We start from the raw sequence: 18,117 nt of genomic DNA on the forward strand, positions 1-18,117 counted from the left end.
GTCATAATTACAATACTGATAGTACGCTTAATGAGGCTAAATGGGGTCAGAAATGTTACGCTGCCATGCTTTACTTTAGGAGTGCGTATATTCTGGAGTCGGAGTCTAGACGCTGAAGCGAAGGGTGTGTATATGTGTGTTTGTGTTTTAAGGGGTTGAGAGGGTGGAAGGGTTGGAGGGGGGGGGGGTGTTATTATTAGCTACCTTCCATTTCTTTTGACGTCTGCCTGCAGTTCAGGGTAATCAGCTAATAAAGGTGAGTTTCTGTGTACGTGCTAGTCGGGTCCGGATAGCGAGGTGGTAGGAAGGAAGATGGATAAATACGTTTGTACAATTTAAGTTCGATGGTTTGGATTGGTTGCTCGGTCCGGTGATCCCTGCCTACGGTCGCCGACGGGATACCGACACTTGATAGGGTTGGCTTTGCCGGGGGTATCGACGACGACTACAGCGAAACAAAATCATTACCCACGACGAATAGACCCCGCTGGGTTGCTCCAGATGTTTCCTGCCCCCCGTCATGGGTGTCGGTTAGTGGTCCTGTTAATGCTGCCGCTCCTATCATCCCGCCCGGCACACCCGACACGGAGGAAGCGGACGATTCTAACTGTTCCTCCAGCCGGCCACCATCATCCATCGCGGGATGATCGTCCTGCTCGACAATGGTTTCGATTTCCTGCTGTTTGATGACGAACGTGCCGACGCCCGCCGGCGGGCCGGCCGCTGACTTCAGCTCGTCCGGCAGCGAGAGCGTCGAGTTGCCGCTGGCCGTGTACCGGCGGCCCATATTGTCGTACTTGAGACAGGCGAGCGGTTTCTCACACTTGATGCTACCAGCCATCGTCGCGAGATCGCCACCAACGCCCGACAGTGTGCGGGACGATGCGCCACCATACTTGGACGTGGCGGGACCGGCGAACGTGGACGTACTGGTCGCTTTCATCACCTTGCTGCATTCGGCACACATGGACGGCACCGGCGACGCAGACATCTCGCACCCGGAGTCATCGCGCAGGGAGGTGGTCGCATAATTGACAATGCCTTCCGTGAGTGGGATTTCCGTCGCGAGCAGGCTGGGCGTACAGGACAGTGGCGAACCGGTCGACGGTGGTGCACCGACACCTCCGCTTGGTTTACCGCCCGACAGCAGCTGGGCGGTGGTACCGCTCGAGCTCGAACCAGAACTGTGACCGGACGTAATGGAGCAGCGTGGCCCACCACCAACCGTAGCCGTTTTGCGTGGTAAAGTCGCGTAGGACGTCACGCTAACGGGCGAAATCTTTGGTGGACCCTTCTGATGCCGGTTGGGAATGTTGAGCAGGTCGGGGTACATGTTCACTTCCGCACCCTCGAGCGGATCCTGCGTTACCGAGACGGAGATGTAGATGTTGCTGATCGTCGGGTTCGATATCATCTGGGTGCAGAACTCCGGTGGCGGCGGAAACACACCGACATTCAGTGGGTACTCCTCACGCTTCGACGTCGCTATCGACTCGATTGTTATCTGCACCGGTTCCATCGCAATCGTCGAATCAGTTTTGGTGGAGGGCGTCACCACATCGCTCGCACTAAACTCCTGCCGCTCGTTGGTGGTAATGCTGAGGTCTAGCAGCTTCTTTTCCTGATCGTTGAAGCTCACACTGTTCTTGATCGTTTTCCGCCGGCGGCGCATCCGTAGCTTCCGCTTCACCAAACACACCACCACCGACAGCGACAGCAGTCCGAAGATTGTACCGAAGATGCCCAGTATCAGCCCGAAGTACCAGAACGTTTCCGGCGTCTTTATGATAACGCGCTCCACCACCTCCGGCAGGACGAGGCTAAAGTTTTTGCTTGCCAACCCGATCCGGTTCAGTGCGGTACAGGTGTAAAAGCCAGAATCGTTGTTCGTCACGTTTAGGATCGTCAGGTTGCTCCAGATCGTCACGCTACCATCGAACGCAACGTGCCGCTCCGTCTCGATGATCGCATTGTCTTGATCGACATCCTTCCCATTCACGTCCCACCGGACGTTCGGTTCCGGATCGCCCGACACCATACACTTGTACGTGATGTTCGTGCCAAGATCCTCGATCTCGTACTCGTCGCGGAAGATCTCCACCATCGGCATGCAGCCGAACTGTTCCGTCTCGAGATACTCCCACGAGAGGCCCTTCAGCGCAAACGGTCGCTGGCAGATTAGGCTGCGCCGGTTGAGAGAACTGTTCAGGTACCAGTTACGGAAGTCCCGCAGATGGCAGTCACAGTTCCACCAGTTCTCCTCCAATATCAGCGTCTTGAGATTCTTCATGTGGTTGAACACGTGGTGCGGTAAGCTTTCGAGCCGGTTCTTCGATAGGTCCAGAAACTCGAGCAAGTCCAGGTTGGAAAAGGCGGTCTCCGCCACGTACCGCAACTGGCAGCCGTGCAGATCGATGTTGCGCAGGTACGGCAACACCGGGAACTGTTCCGCCACCAGCATTTTGATCGGATTATCGTACAGGTTGATGATGCGCAATCGATTGTTGCCGGCAAACGTTTGCTTGTCGAGCGTTTCGATCTCGTTCTCGCTAAGATCGACCTCGACCAGTATCTTCAGATTTTTGAACGCCTCCCGGTGAAGGTACTTCACGTGCGAGTGCTTCAGATGTATCTTCTGCAGATTTACCAGCCCGAGCGAGGTAAACTCTTCCCGGTTTAGGTACGGTATGTTGTTGTCGTTCAGCACCAGCACCTGTATCTCGGTCGAGAGGTTCGATGGTACTGCGGTAAAGTCGGCACCATTGCAGATGGCCGACTTCTTGCCGTTCGACCATTTGCAGCTGCAGTTGAGCGGACAGCTGGCACTCCAGTCGGCGCACAGTGCCGATGACAGCAGGCAAAACAGTACTGCAAACGAAACACAGATACACACACACGCACACACACACAGTTGCAAGCGATGGGGTAGTCAGTAGGGAAGGTAGGTGGTTTAGTGGATAGAGGGTGTTAGGTGAGGTATCACGGTAATTGCGCGGTACCAAAGGTCACACCATAGGTATGGGTTCTGTGTCGGTGGCAGAGACATTGACGTCCATTGCACACAAAATTCATAACAAAAACAACAACAAAAAAAACAAAATGGGGGGTGGAAAGAAACACACACACAAAATCGGAGTAAACACTTACCTGTGAAGTAGAGCTGTATCATTTTTAGTGGCTTAGCACGCTGCAGCAGTACCATGGCATAATTGTCCCCCAACCCCTATCCTTGCGATAGTTGTGACACGCTCGCTCCTCGTTTGCTTTCGATACGTTCGGCCACTGTTGGGCGTCGAGTTATGTGGATCGGTTCTTCCAAGTCTTCTTGATTCTCGTACCTATTGGGCTACCAGCTACCTTGGCTTCAGGTAGATAGGGACTGATTTATAAATAGCCCATCGCAATGCTGTGCACCACGTTAAGGATGCCTCTCTCTCTCTCTCTCTCGTTGCGGAGCAGGTTGCGGATTGGTTTGCGAAAAATTCGAGTACCAATTATCCTGGAAAAATAACAAAACACAACAACAGCAGCCTGCGTTGCGGCTTACCATTTCGTTCAATTCAACGGAATGTATCTGTGTAGCATGGAAAACGTGGAGGAGTAGCAGATGTAAGGAGGGAAGGCGGAAGGGTAAGAAAACTGAAACGGAAGCGGAAATCTATAGTGTACGGATAGAGATCCTTCATCCGGCAGAGCGGTATGTTTATTTATTTATTCTGTCGAGGTTCCAAACAGTAAAACCGAGAGCACCGACCCTGACTGTTTTCTCTATACATATACGTGCAACATCGGTTTTTTTTGCGGTAGGAGCAATCGAATAGCAAATAAGCATCGTAAACTTCAATTCAATCTTGCGTTTGCATTGTGTATTTTTGTTGTTGCTGCCGTTGCTTTGGAGCTCGCCAAAGGATCAAAATGTCAATAGGTTTTTTTTTGCGAGAGACATGAAGCCTCGCAATTTCTGAGCCCGATATCTTCGCGTACGGTGAAGCTGATATAGGGTTTTCTAGATATGTTTTACAGATTCTGGATATTGATGTTGGTGCGTGTGTTTGTAAAAGCTTCAAACTATGTTCTTTACTTCAACTGCTTACAGCTATCGTTGGTTCTGGCAAAATTTCATGCTACTACCGAGAGTAAAATAAAACCTCAAAATATTCTTGCACCCCTGCGTGTGCCTGCGTATGGTGTGGAATTGAAGGCTTTCCCCTAAGTAGCCGTTTTTCTGCAGATAATAATTTTTCATATGGAAAAGCGGATTAGAGCCCGCCACGGACATCCAAATTTTGCAACCACCGCGTCGGAAACCATTCGAGGTTTGCGTGCGTGCGTGTGTGTGTGTGTGTATGTGCAGAGGGGGAGGGCCAAAATTGGAACATCTTCAAAACGTTGGACTTTCGTGGACGTAATAATTCTACGGCATTGCTTTTCCCAACACACCCGCTAGCAATATGTTTTCGCAAACATTCCTGCACATCGCAAAATTGCGCCTTGTTTCACCGAATCGTGATGAAAACAGGGAAGGAGGTCGGGGGATGGGAAGTTTTCCGTACGTACGTTTACATGCATTATTTGCAAGGGGCTGCCCCGTTTGCTAAGCAATACTTACTTATTATCGCCGAAGGAAACCGTGTGCCGTGTCCTTACATCGCACTGTTGGTTTGCATATTTCCACGGGAATAATACGTTGCGCACTCACGCTTCTACAGCACTACCACTTGGTCCATTACGCTCTCCCGCCTTGTCATCAGGATGAGGCTGCTGCTCCGGAGCACGAACGCCAAACTAGGAGGGGGGTTGCAAAAAAAAATCCTTCTCCCTTCTGCACGGAACGTTGCCTGCTCAGGGGTTTCGATCCAGCGCAGCTTTATTTATTGATTGTGCCGTAGGGAGCAAATGCAATGATATGCGATGGCGCGCCTGTATGTGTGTATGTCGAGGGGTTTGATTGTTTGAAGCGTGTGCACATACACACGATGATCGTGACAAAAAAAGGGACGAAGTTAGTCCTTACTGCTGATGGACGCCAGACTACCTGTCACAAGGTTCACACTATCACTTCACCCACGGACTGCTTTAGCACCTCCCAGAAACCACATCCACACTTGGTACACTAGTCGGATGCAGGCCGACCGCTACTTGGTACACTGCGGCCCGTACAGCGTGTCACAAGCGTTACGATGGTTGGCGTTGAACGGGGTCATCAGGACCAGCATGAAACGCGCCATCAAAACGCCACCATCTTTGTGCACAGACATTTTCTAGTACCGCAGCACAGCAGGTCGCGCTCGCTTGTAATCAGGCAATATGCACACTCACATCACAAAACGCCACACATACATACACACAGACACACAGATACGTACGAATGCACGGAGTCCGAGATGTGCTCTCTTTTGGGTTTCGATTTTTCCTCCACAGCAAGGACCCTTTGACACAACTGTGTAAAGCGGCAAGCCTAATTTAAGGCGAACTTCGCAATACGCTGTCCTGTGATTTGTCCTGTGGATTCCCGATATTTGCAACACACACTGATCGATTTCGTACGGGGTGGGTTTTTTTCTTCTTTTTCGTTGGTTGCGTGTACGATGGTGTCCTACGCAACACGCTAGCGCGAAGAAAGGGCTTCACCTTCACTGCGAGAGCGTCTATTACATCTCACCGAGAAAGGCCTGCTGCCTGCCTGTAGTAACCGAGTCACGCTACTCAAACTCGCTCGCTCGGACGGGCTCCCCGTGTACTTCACACCAACGCTGACATTATTGCTGACCAATATTGTTCGGCCTCAGGTTGAATTTCTTTTTTATTGTACGAACACACTGAACTGCCGAAACAGAAAAAAAAAAAACGAGGTACATATATCTCGTCACTTCTTCTGGATCTCGAACACCACCACCACCACCATTACCACCACGAATATCCGTTTTTGCGTGTGCGGAAGGCAGACAGGAAGTAGTACCAGCGTGTAAAACAGTATCTTTAGTACTATTGCTCGGCCAACTAACTGGCAACAGTTTAAAGGATGTGTTACTGGATAACGCTGAGCAGGAGCGAACTTGCCGACCGCAAGCGGGAGAGAGCGCAAGGAAGCGCAAAAAAGAGAGCATGAGAGAGGAAGAGTCTGCAAGAGCGGAGAGAAGAAGCGGACAACAAAAAAACAAGGCAACATAAACCCGTAAGCTTCAATACAACTCCAACCCCCCAAACCATCCCCCTCCACCCGCCCTCACCTAAAGAGACTCCTCTTGTGGAAAATTGTCAAAGTCTGGAGAATAGATTTCCAGAGATACATATACATATATCGGGCGTGAGACATACTCGGCAACTTTTGGGCAGGAGAGCGCTGGTGTGGTTTTTCGGTGATTTTCCAGTGTCGGGGTATTGGATGTCGTGGAGGCGGTGGTGGAGCGGAGTGAAGCGGCAACGTGAAGCGGCATGCGCTGTACCATATTTTCCTTCATCCTATGGGGTGATGGGGAAGGGGGGGGGGGGGGTGATAGGGATTGGTGGAGGGACATAAACACCGTAGGAAAAATTAATTCATCCCTTGCCGTTGCCGACCTTGCGCGCCATCATCTCTCACACATTTCTGTCTGCCCCCGAAATCCGCCATCTTGGTCCCAAGCGCGATTAGGGGAGGCCGCGAATGATTATGGTGAATTGCTAAATGGTACTAATGGGGCGACACTTCCGGACGTTTGGGAAAACGGGAGAGTAATTACCTTTCCTGCGATAAAAAGAAAAGCACACACACACACACACAAACAACCCGTACTATATTCGGTAAATATACCTTCGTAATCAACCTCCTGGGGGGTGCAGTCCTACGCGGTCTTGCCTTTTGGCGAAACCTCAAAAGCGAGCATTTTTTCCGAGAGTGTGCGCATTTGCAAACCATCTCGAGCGGGAGAAGCACAGGTGCGTGTGTTCTGTCTGCTGCACACAGTGTTCGCCGCAAAGTTTGGCAATTGAGTGAGACCCTGTAGTGAGTAGTGGTAACTGGCAGGCTACTGCTGTGCCAGTGTTGCGTGTTGGCGTGTTGGTGTGCCGAACCAGAAGAATCCCGTGCCAGCGTTGTGATTCGCGACACATCGATGAAGTTCGTGGAAAATACATACGTAGACATCGTTACAACATCCGGTCGCTATTGCGTTGGGAAGATAAGGGTAGACGAGCATCTGAGGTACTGAGTGTACGGTAAAATTCGGCATGCATGCCTTACAACGCACTTTATGAACGTTTGAATCTATTCGGGTTGAGTCCATATTAGACTAGAACGAATATCCAGATCGGACAGGAATTAAACGGAGAAGCACGCCTAACGGACAAATAAATCTTCGTCTAATGTCTCTTACGTCCAACGACACTTGCCAGTGGGTGAATCAGTCAGAGGCAGATGACGGTTGGCAAAATGATTCCACGCTACTGCCCGATCCCGACGAGTCCGAGCCAAGGCTGATCGTGCCTTACGCATTGTTGGAAGCGAGCGTTGCCTTAATGGCTATCTTCGGCAATACGCTGGTCATTGTGGCGTTCAAAACCGAACGACGCTTGCGGCGGCGTACCAACTTTTACATCGTCTCGCTAGCGTCAGCCGATCTGCTGGTCGGTACGTTGGGCATTCCGTTTGCAATTCTTGCCTCCATCGGTTTGCCAAGAAATTTGCACGCCTGTCTGTTCACCATCTCGCTGCTGGTGGTGCTCTGTACGATCTCCATCTTCTGTCTGGTGGCTGTGTCGATCGATCGGTACTGGGCGATCCTGCATCCGTTAGCCTACTCGCGCAACATGCGCACTAAAACTACACTGTGTAAGTTTAGTCGCCGAGATTACTGTGGAGTTACCGTGAAGGATTTTTTAACGAAATTAGACGACGTTACCTGAATATACTTGCAGATATTATAAGCATGTGCTGGCTGGTCGGATCAATTATTGGGTTTCTGCCCCTGTTCGGATGGCACGAGGAACCGGCCGAGGAAGCGTGTCTCTTTGTGAAGGTGATGAACTACGACTATCTGGTGTTTCTGTACCTCGTCACAATCATCATTCCTGCTGTACTGTTGCTAGCGTTCTACATCCATATCTACCGTGTTATCGTTAGACAGGTAAGGTCACTACGACTCCCCTGTGTCTTTTAAAGGAACTGTTTTGCTTCATCGGTTCTGTTTCCTCCTACCACCAGCGAAAACAGATCCTGTCAGTAAATTCCATCGACAGTCGCCACTTCTCGTCTACCTTGGCTAGCGTGGACGATACCAACAATACCACCACTCAATCGAAGCAGTGCAGCAAACGTCGGACGAAAAAGGACAACTACAACGGTACGATGTTGCGCGTGTTACGTGCCGCACAGAATCGTGAAGTGAAAGCCACACAGAACCTCTCCATTATTGTGCTGTTCTTCATGATCTGCTGGATGCCACTGCACACGATCAACTGTATCGTTGCGTTCTGTCCGCATTGCCATATTCACGCACCGGTCATGCTGTTCGTCATAACGCTCTCCCATCTCAATTCGGCACTCAATCCGTTGCTGTACGCGTACCATTTGAAAGATTTTCGTGCAGCACTGAAGAAGCTGATACTGTCCATCTTCGGTATCAGACCGACAGTACCGCAGCCGACGGATTGTGTCAACTGCATATCAACCATTGCGCAGCAGCAGCAACAACAGCACCACCAACTATACCATGTCGCGTAAATTGCGTACCACATTAGCAGTGTTCAAACCTTACTCAACCATGCTTTGTGCCTTCGGATGGCTGCATCCCTGCAGCGTGATAGATGTGACTGTAGTAGATTTTATATGCAGCAGACCTGCAGAACCGCCAAGTAATCAATGTGCCTGAAACGCAGACAATCAGCTCTAAGTGTTCACTCGTAGTTGCTAGGGCTACTCTGCACAATAGGGACATATCACTAAGTCCGTTAAGTGTGCTTCAATGTGCTAACCGGTAACGAAGAGAATTAGTATATTCATATTGAGATATTTTAGTATAGACTTTTTATATTTAAGAAGAAGAAAAAAACAACGCACAACCCACATTGTAAAAGGCCTTTTGTTTTGCTCGCTGTGATGTAAGCAGAAAGAATAAAGTATTGACCTAGAATTGATTGTTTCGTTTTTCCTTAATTTTGTATTCGTCCTTTATTAATATAATATTTGTACTAACACGCACACGCACATCCGTCGCCTTTGGCGGTCAATTAGGAAGAGAGTTATTCACCGGTCCATCCCTTCTCTATCTTTGCCGGATCTGGTCTCAAGCCATCTTGATCGAGTCTTTCGAGCCTTTTCATAAAGGTGCATTTCTCTGCTCGCAGTTTGAATCCAAACTCTTGAAGTCTTTGTAGGACTGCACGAAGATTCTTCCAGTGCGTTTCTTCATCTTCACCTCCTAGAATAATATCGTCCATATATCCAGCCACTCCTTTTAGACCACTTAGCATTCTATCTACTACTTGCTGAAAGGCTCCCGGAGCAGGATTCACGCCTTTAAAACCGGTACAGTCCGCGGTGCGTATTAATGGTCAGCCACTCGCGACTTTTTTCGCAAACTTCTACTTGTAAGAATGCTTCCGCTAGATCGATTTGGCTGAAAAATACGGACTTCCCTAAGGACGCAAAAATATCTTGCGGCACTGGTAACGGGTGCTGGTGTGATTGCAAAACATTGTTCTATCCAGACGAGTAGTCACCGCATATTCTGATTGTCCCGTTAGCATTTCGAACCACGCGTGCCTCTTTCTTCAACTGTAGCTCTACTTTCGTCTTAGTGCACAGTCCCAATCCTGAGCTAAACAGTGAGGGAAATTCTTTTTGAACAATATCGCCTGGATTCTTAGTAATTGGAATGGTACTTACAATTGTATCCAGCGGTTCCTGCCACAGGTCAAATCGCGTCATGCAGTCGGATCCAAAAATAGAAAGCTCCTCAGCAACTCTAATTTGACACTTCTTCCAATGTTGACCGACTTGTACCTTGCCATCAAATTCTCCCAGAACCGATGATGCTTGTAGTCGCGGTCTACCAATCAAACGCCATTGATCTTTTGATATTATTGTCATTTTTGCTCCCGTATCCAACAGAAGCTTGACTGGACTGTCATTTATAGAGATCTTCACGTACTATAGTTCTCGATGGACGCTGCTTATCGTGACAAACTTCACCTTTGTCTTAGGTTTGCCGATACGATAACGATACCGTTTTTTAGCTGATGCACAATACCCTTCCTTATGGCCTACTTTGTCACACTTTTTGCATTTATGCTCCGCGTATGAGCATTCTCTAGCGTCGTGGTCGCCACCGCATAACCAGCACGATACCAGCTGTTTTACATTCGGCTTGCTGTCGTTACGTGACTGTTTCCGGCTGTCTTCTCTGACTGCATGCACTTCGCGGAGGTCGTTTGCTATCAACTTTGTGTCGCAAATTTAGAAGACGCTGACATTCTTCCCTGACCTGATCAAGAGTCATATTGTTGTTTTCTTCCAGGCGAACTAACAACCGAATACGCGTCTCAGCATCAGTTTCACTCATTAGACCACAGACAAAAAGCAAGCATTTCAATGCATCCGCCGAAAGTCCTGGTAGCTCAGATTCCACTACACCTTTGTTAATCCGACAAGCAAATGTTCCATAGTCTTCGGCATCCAGCTTAGACAACTATAGACACTTGTACCTTCTACTGACCTGCAATTCATGTAAGCAAAACACTTGCTTTAGCTTCTCTACAGTGTCTTTGAAATCGTAGTCGTTTGGTTGTTTCGGAAGGATCGAGCTTGTGTATCGTTCGTGCTCTGTCAAACCAAGCTTCCTCTTCCTCATTGTAGCGGAATTCTTTTATCTGTGATGCTAATGCATCCATCGCACTTTCGGGACACTGCGAATCTTTTTGGTTCATAGATAAAAGAATTCCGCTCCACTTAACTGACTCTTTAGTGTAGCCTTAACGCGCCTCATGAGTACATGCATCCGTCTCTCGCAGTCTCCCTCTTCCAGTTTTCGCTGTTAGAGTATATTTAGGACAATGATGGGATGAGCTTTGGGGCGACTCGGTGGCAGAGGAGACAACGGCGCTAGTATTCAAACTGCAGCACCGGGTTTCAAATCCCATCCGTTCCTCGATAGTGATTGTTGACTATCAACTACGTGGTATCATTAAGTCGAGTAAGCCATTCGATGGTTTGTCGTTACCTAGTACGTGATTAAGTCAAGAAGATTAAGCGCTCCCCCTCGATCAATATTTTGATAGAGATGGGCCCCGATATCCCGGCCACAGGATATTGAATGACAGTGCCCTCCTGCATGATAGCACCACAATTACCATATCCGCTTAGGGCCTCAGAGCGTCTAAATAGGCCTCTGTGGAGACCCCTTCCACATCTGAACCTGGATGACTCTTTGTGGATTCGATTCCCTTATCAGCTTGGGGCCTCCGCGGCCGCTGTCTTCTTCAATAATAGATTTTTTGGCATCTCAGGATGTCGCACATTCAGTTAAATGTTGTTTAGGTACGCATATCCACTGGCGGATTAACCTATGAGCGGAGGTGGGAGCCATTAGGAGCGCTCGCTGGGGCGAGGAACTTCACCGACTATGGGGTGACTAGAGAACTTCTTGTGATCTAGAATCATTATACCAAATACGCCCCCTTCGCACTATACATTTGTACAGGGGCCTCCGGCAAAAGGCCTCCAAACATCTTGATCCGCCACTGCGCGTATCTAGCGTATAGGACACAGTGACTTCAAAGTACTTCAAAGTGGCCTCTATGGACGGAGTTCGGAAATTGGAACATCGTGTAGTGTTCCAATTTGGGATGGTATGAAAGACGAGGATAAGTTCTACCATAAAATTAGCTTTGAGCTTTACCGAGCGACTTTTTGGCAGATATTTTTAAACAAAGTTAATTGATTGAAAGCCATACAGTTATGAAATAAATACACTTGCATTTTATTGCTTATTTTTAGAAGCTTTGAGTCTGTAAGAATACTTTCGCCTCTATCCTCTTGCATTCATAATCATAACAGATATTACTCATGAACTTGATAAAGGAAACATTTTGAGAGATTTCTTAAAAATTAAAAAAAAAAAGATAGGTTTGCACTCATTATAAAATTATTTGCAACCGTTGTACCTACAACCAAAAACATCACGTTGTTCTGTGACCGCCTACCCGTATAGGCCATGCATTTTGAATGGAAGTTTACATCCGGATTCCGGATTGTAATGCTAACATCTTTTGATCTGCTAGTCGTATTTGCACGAAATTTTCAAGGTACCTTAGACTATTTGCTGTCAAATTAATAAATTTAAGTTGAAAATTTTAAAAATTCTTCTCTTTAGTTTTCGCTTTCAAAGCAAAAAAAACTCCTCACATCTACGATAACCAACCCAACTAGCATTGTTGCAGCATCTTTGTATGAATGAAACACCCGCATTTTAATGGGCAATTTGTGCACAACTGCAGATGCAACAGCGTATGTTTTTGTGCCGCACTGTGAGGTTTCATGCTACTTTTTGGATGTTTCATGCGTCACCCTACCTTTGCTGCTATGGACGCCCAAATCTCCATAGCAGCGGCTCGGATCGAAATGATTCGGCACACTTGATTTGTACAGGAAAACTTTTGTTCAGCTTTTATACCACTGTACTTTACACTGCACCTTTTTTTCACTTTTAACACTTTTACACACACACTTTAAATTACTCATATACTCAGGAAATGGCCATCCACCCGGTGTTTCTTTTCTTAAGAGCTACTCTTTGCGCCAGCGTTTCGAGTTGTGCTGCAGATCCTTTGTCGTTTTCGCCGATTCTTTCCGCCGTTGTTATCGCTCTGCATCCAGGACAATATTCAGATGTTGGCACAAGGATTTTAGTGCTGGAGTGGATGAATTCCTGAAAGTGAAAGACACACGAACCACTGTTAATCAGTCGTCACCAAATAGACTGTTTTTACTTAATTTACCTGCAAATTAGCGAGCAATTTCCGTCCCAATCACTAGTTGAGTGTCCTCCGATGACTTCTGTTTGATTATTTCATCTGAGAAGATAGGATTTGCAGTAATTATTGGTGAAAAATACGGACAAAAACATCCGTACAACTTACCTTCACATTTTCTCATTTTGCAATCAAGTTGGCTGCCTTTGAACAAAATGACCAAATACAAAACAAACTGAAAACGACTAAGTCCCAGAAGAGCGAGAGCGAAGAAAGGCAGTAGAATGTTAGAAAGGGATGGTCTGTGAAACAACCAACGACAATAGCAACGACGTTCAAGCTTGTGGAGTCGAGGGGGTTGAGGAAGCATAGAAACGCATCGAAATGGGGGGAAATCGTGCAACAATGCCAGTTGGGAATGGATCACTAACCAGAGTTATGCTTAAACTTATTTATTGAACTTAAATCAGCCGCAAAAGTTTCATTTGTAAGGTCTTTGTTACATAGTGTAGAGAATTTATCATAAGAGCATTGAAATTAACAATACTGTTTGAATTTTTTACATAAACTCCCCATTTTTTATCTTCAACATTCAACAACTTCAACAAGTTTGATGATATTTTCTTCTTCTTCTTCTTGGCTTAAATGGCCTTCTATAGGTCACACTGGCCAGCGAATGGCTTATTAGAACTATGATAGCGAATGGCTTATTAGAACTACGTGCAATGATATTGCACGTAGTTGGAAAGTCAGTCCTCGCTACGGGGGCTAATGGTTCGGATGGGATTTCAACCCCGGTTTTGCTGTAAGAAGAAAACCGGGCCGTCCCCGATATATCGTATATATAGTGTATATTATTTATGTATATTAACTGATTGATTTGATTCGAGATAAACCTAACTAGAGGTTCTATAAAATGTAAAATGCAAAAAGCCGTACAAAAATAATGTTTATCGCTTGAAACGTCACTGTAGATGTAAGGTGTTGTAGGTTGTTGAGTTTTCAAAGCGAAAAATAAATAGTAGAAGATTTTTTTAAATTCTCATATAAATGTAATTCGTTAGATAACAAACAATCTCACCTATTTTGCAAATTTCAGGCAAATAGAATGAGTAGATAAAAAAATACAATCTTTACAATCTGAAAAATTGATAATTCCCATACAAAACGCATGTCTTACCCGGGTAGCCGGTCGTAGATGATCAATCTAAAAAAAAAACGAAAAAAAAACATTTTTTTTTCAGATCGATTGATTTCTTCATAAATTGGTATTGGTAATGGTATTTTATAAACTTCAACTGTGTAAGACTTCCCTATTAAACGATATAAAGGAATAAAAGTGTAAAACTTCATCATTGGAAAGGATTTTTAATATACTTTATAGTTGGATACAAAATTTGAAGTCTATCAAAAATGTTACATATTTTGTTTCAAAATGTTATACAAAACTTATAAAATTAACAATATTTCAACTTTCATTGTCCTGCACTTTTTTCTGTAGTTTGGTGTTGTTTGTATCATAACTCACTCAAAATAAAACATATTGTAATTGTTCTCTGGCATTTTCAGCTGCCCCCAAGCTGCCCCTGTTTATGCTTAAGTCATTTAAAATTTAACAGTAAAAAGTGTTTATTTTTGGACTGTAATTAAATTAAGAATAGAAAACGGCATTTACTTTTGTATGTTTTCTGACGTTCAATAAACAGAAATGCTATGTAAGGCATTGTAAAAGAAATCATTAAAAAAATGCAAAAATCAATCGTTGCTGCTCCAGCTATATTAAAAATCCGTTTAATGACAACCATCTAGATGCCCTGACTATAAAGACGATAGTCAGATAAATAAATAAGGATAACATACAACTTCAACTGCTTCGAAAAAGGAACGGTACCGCCCGTTGATCTAAAGCTTGACCCTTCTGTGCTACGGAGGAACGGTCAGGATGGGATTTGAACCCCGGGATTTAAATTAGTTTTGTTGTGTGAAGACCGGAGCTTTGTTTTCGCCTCATCACACTCCGGCCGTTCCCAAATGACCTGTCTTATATTATATATAAATTGTACTTCGCTTGTATGTATGATAACGAATAACTGGATGAATTTATGAATAAGTGGTAAAGTTCGAAATTTTTCGTTGGGCATAGGAGAAAGTTGGCGCTCCATTCATACGAACGATGGATTACCCGTACTTGGAAGACATAACTCCGAGAATTTAGCGTACTTCAAGACCTTCAACTTTGCTTTTTACGGCTAGGCCATTTCTTTTGAAATCAGTAACGTCGTGTACAACCACAACGGTGCTTTTGAAAAATATTTGAATTTTTGTACCATTCAATCCGCCATTGTTTAGCCGATTATGCCACTTATGACAGTAGAAAATCGTAGCGAAACAATAAACGAAAACAGACAGCTGCGCAATCGTGTACAGCAATGCAGACACATTCTATCGCATCGCTGTCAAAACGCACCACACAATCAATATTTACATATCGTTCCGTACCAATCAACAAGATACGAAGAGAAACTCGTGGCTAAAGAAGAGCTGTTTTGCTGCCTAGATATTTCGATATTTTGTTTTTTGATATTTTTTGCTTTAGAGTCGGAAAAGGAAAAGATGAAGCTACTGCAAACGCTCACCGGGCATCTGGGCCGCGTGTGGAGTGCATCATGGCATCCGAGCGGTACGATATTCGCTTCCTGCGGTGAGGACAAAACGATACACGTATGGATGAAGAATGATGCCGACCGGTGGATAGCAGAGACCGTGCTGACCAAAGGCCATACGCGTACCATACGCGATGTAGCGTGGTCCTGCTGTGGGCACTACCTTGCGTCGGCCAGCTTTGACACGACAGTAGCGGTTTGGGACAAAAAGTCCGGTAAGTGATAGTAAGCTCGCGTCATTTTTTATCTGGTTTATATCACCTGAGCCACGTACCGTTTGCAGGCGAGTTCGAGTGTAATGCCACACTGGAGGGACATGACAATGAGGTGAAAAGTGTAACCTGGTCAAGATCGGGCGGTATGCTGGCGACGTGCAGCCGGGACAAATCGGTCTGGATCTGGGAGGTGCACAGTGCCCCGGACCAGGAGGACGAGTACGAGTGTGTGGCGGTGCTGAACGGGCACACACAGGACGTGAAGAAAGTGTGCTGGCATCCGCACGAAGACATACTGGCGTCCGCCAGCTACGACAACACGATACGGATGTACCGGCAGGACGCGGCCGACAATGAGTGGGAAATGCTCGAACCGATGGAATCGCACAGCTCGACCGTGTGGAGCATATCGTTCGACGCGACCGGCAAACGGTTGGCATCGTGCAGCGAAGACAAAACGATCAAAATCTGGCAACAGTACGGACCGGACAATACGCTCGGCATACCGTGCCCGGACAAGGGTACGGTGTGGAAGTGTGTGTGCACGCTGTCCGGGTTTCATACGCGCAGCGTGTACGATATCGATTGGTGCAAACGGACTGGTCTGCTCGCGACGGCTTGCGGGGACGATATGGTAAGAATCTTTAGAGAAGCGGCCGATTCCGACCCGAACGAACCGACGTTCGAGCTGCTGGAAACGGTTATGGCACACTATCAGGATGCGAATAAGGTCGCCTGGCATCCGGTCATACCGGGGATGTTGCTGACGGCGAGCGATGATGGCAAGATAAAGCTGTGGCAGTATGAGGACGAGGCATAGTTTTTGTCGGTGATCGAGCCCGCATGCATGCCAAGCGGCGAGCGTATTATGTTACACCATTGGAGGGATGCTGGATGGACGAGTGTAAGCTCTCGTAAGCTAGACGAGTGTATAACGTTCCCAACGCCCTGTCAGTTGGAAGTGCGAACCGACTAGGCCCCGGGATCAGTGAGGGAGCGAACGATTAGTCGCGAATCACAAATTACGAACGAGTACGTGCAAATTTCATAGCACTAATGGATTATTTTTTTTTTGTTAACTCATTACATAAAATAAACTGAAGTATTGCAAAAGAAATGGCGCCTTGGGTACTAACATTAATATTTCAATTACTGTGTGAAATGTACATGAATTTAGTAATAAAGAATTTTACTCCGCCACTAAAAGAGACCACGACTAGGATAAAGCGAGCAGGGCAACCGCATGCATGCATGGTATAGCCGGTTAGCAATAATCAACTCACACACTTGACATAGTAATGAATTATAGGACGAATTATGTTAAAATGAACACTATGACATACGAATAAACAGTTGTGAATTATTTCAAGCTATAAAACAAGTGTCCACTTATTTCAAGCAATACGTCAGTTAAAACATACAACAATCTTTCGTATAACGTTTGCATCAAAAAGTAAGCGACCAAAATGTTCCGATTTTTCAAACGCTTACGCTGGGTACCTGCTTGGTCGGTCCACCAGTGGTCAATGTATTCTAGTTGACTGCATAGTATCCAAATTTGAAAGTTTTATCTCTTAATTTACAGTAGTGAACAGTAAAAGTTCTTTGCGCTATATTTTGTTCGTAAGAGCCCAGGAAAAAATTGGCCCTTATCTGTCAGATTTTGGCATTCCTGGTGAACGGAAAGCTTATTCCATTTTAAGCCCCTGGAACATTCAAACAGCAGTAGCGGATAAAAAGGACATCATAGTTAAGATATTTTCATCAGTTTGTCCTTGGCTATATTGGATATCTTATTTCTAATCTTGGCAATACTTAACTAAGTTTAAACTAAGCTTAACCTAAACGGAACAACAGATAATAAAAAGACAAAGAACACAGCAAAATGGAAAGAGAAGAGTGCAGGAAAAAATAGGAATTGAGTAACTACCGGGATCGAGTAGGGAGGGATATATTAAAATCAAAATGATGGGACGAGAAGTTGAACATTTTGATGGCAAAACGAAGGGAATTTTACCGCCCTCCACAGTGCGGCGTATGGCAACATAAATTGGCGGACAGTTACGAAGGAAGCGGGAGGGAACATACAGTGGAATATTGCTTAGCAAAGCTGGGATATCAATGCAATCAAGGCGAAGTGCGGCAACAAATGAGTATTGGGAGATGGAACGCAAGCAGTCGGTATCTGTCCTCGTAACAGGGAAGAGTATAGGATTGATCACCAATGATTTTCCGAAAGGTAAACTTAGTGAAGGACCTCTGCACCCGCTCTATTGCCGACGGAGATCACC

The 18,117-nt window shown here is 46.1% G+C and overlaps 4 protein-coding genes across 4 annotated transcripts in view; 3 read left to right on the forward strand and 1 right to left on the reverse strand.

The window, feature by feature from the left end:
* Positions 1–18,117, forward strand: part of LOC126568841 (dolichyl-diphosphooligosaccharide--protein glycosyltransferase subunit STT3A) — a 129,214-nt gene that overhangs the window by 30,218 nt on the left and 80,879 nt on the right. The window lies entirely within an intron of this gene.
* On the reverse strand, positions 242–3,207 carry LOC126568384 (uncharacterized). The gene is made up of 2 exons (XM_050224856.1): positions 3,148–3,207; positions 242–2,868 (listed from the first exon to the last, which is right to left on the reverse strand). The coding sequence occupies exons 1-2, from the start codon at positions 3,200–3,202 to the stop codon at positions 446–448; spliced, it is 2,478 nt and encodes an 825-aa protein (XP_050080813.1). The 5' UTR covers positions 3,203–3,207; the 3' UTR covers positions 242–445.
* LOC126563602 (adenosine receptor A2b) lies at positions 7,095–8,701 on the forward strand. The gene is made up of 4 exons (XM_050220250.1): positions 7,095–7,166; positions 7,276–7,810; positions 7,897–8,105; positions 8,183–8,701. Exons 1-4 carry the CDS (start codon positions 7,095–7,097, stop codon positions 8,699–8,701), a joined length of 1,335 nt encoding a protein of 444 aa, XP_050076207.1.
* On the forward strand, positions 15,304–16,646 carry LOC126563613 (probable cytosolic iron-sulfur protein assembly protein Ciao1). The gene is made up of 3 exons (XM_050220261.1): positions 15,304–15,328; positions 15,545–15,826; positions 15,895–16,646. The coding sequence occupies exons 1-3, from the start codon at positions 15,304–15,306 to the stop codon at positions 16,644–16,646; spliced, it is 1,059 nt and encodes a 352-aa protein (XP_050076218.1).

Source organism: Anopheles maculipalpis, chromosome X (assembly GCF_943734695.1).
Source record: "Anopheles maculipalpis chromosome X, idAnoMacuDA_375_x, whole genome shotgun sequence".
NCBI lineage: Eukaryota > Metazoa > Arthropoda > Insecta > Diptera > Culicidae > Anopheles > Anopheles maculipalpis.

Excerpts from the sequence above, each read along its gene's own strand:
- LOC126568384 (XM_050224856.1), bottom strand. The coding sequence starts at position 3,202 with ATGGTACTGCTGCAGCGTGCTAAGCCACTAAAAATGATACAGCTCTAC. Across the intron at positions 2,869-3,147 it reads GATACAGCTCTACTTCACAG|TACTGTTTTGCCTGCTGTCA; the intron begins GTAAGTGTTTAC and ends TTTCGTTTGCAG.
- LOC126563602 (XM_050220250.1), top strand. The coding sequence starts at position 7,095 with ATGAAGTTCGTGGAAAATACATACGTAGACATCGTTACAACATCCGGT. Across the intron at positions 7,811-7,896 it reads GCGCACTAAAACTACACTGT|ATATTATAAGCATGTGCTGG; the intron begins GTAAGTTTAGTC and ends ATATACTTGCAG. Across the intron at positions 8,106-8,182 it reads ACCGTGTTATCGTTAGACAG|CGAAAACAGATCCTGTCAGT; the intron begins GTAAGGTCACTA and ends TCCTACCACCAG.
- LOC126563613 (XM_050220261.1), top strand. The coding sequence starts at position 15,304 with ATGCCACTTATGACAGTAGAAAATC. Across the intron at positions 15,329-15,544 it reads ACTTATGACAGTAGAAAATC|AGTCGGAAAAGGAAAAGATG; the intron begins GTAGCGAAACAA and ends TTTTTGCTTTAG. Across the intron at positions 15,827-15,894 it reads GGTTTGGGACAAAAAGTCCG|GCGAGTTCGAGTGTAATGCC; the intron begins GTAAGTGATAGT and ends TACCGTTTGCAG.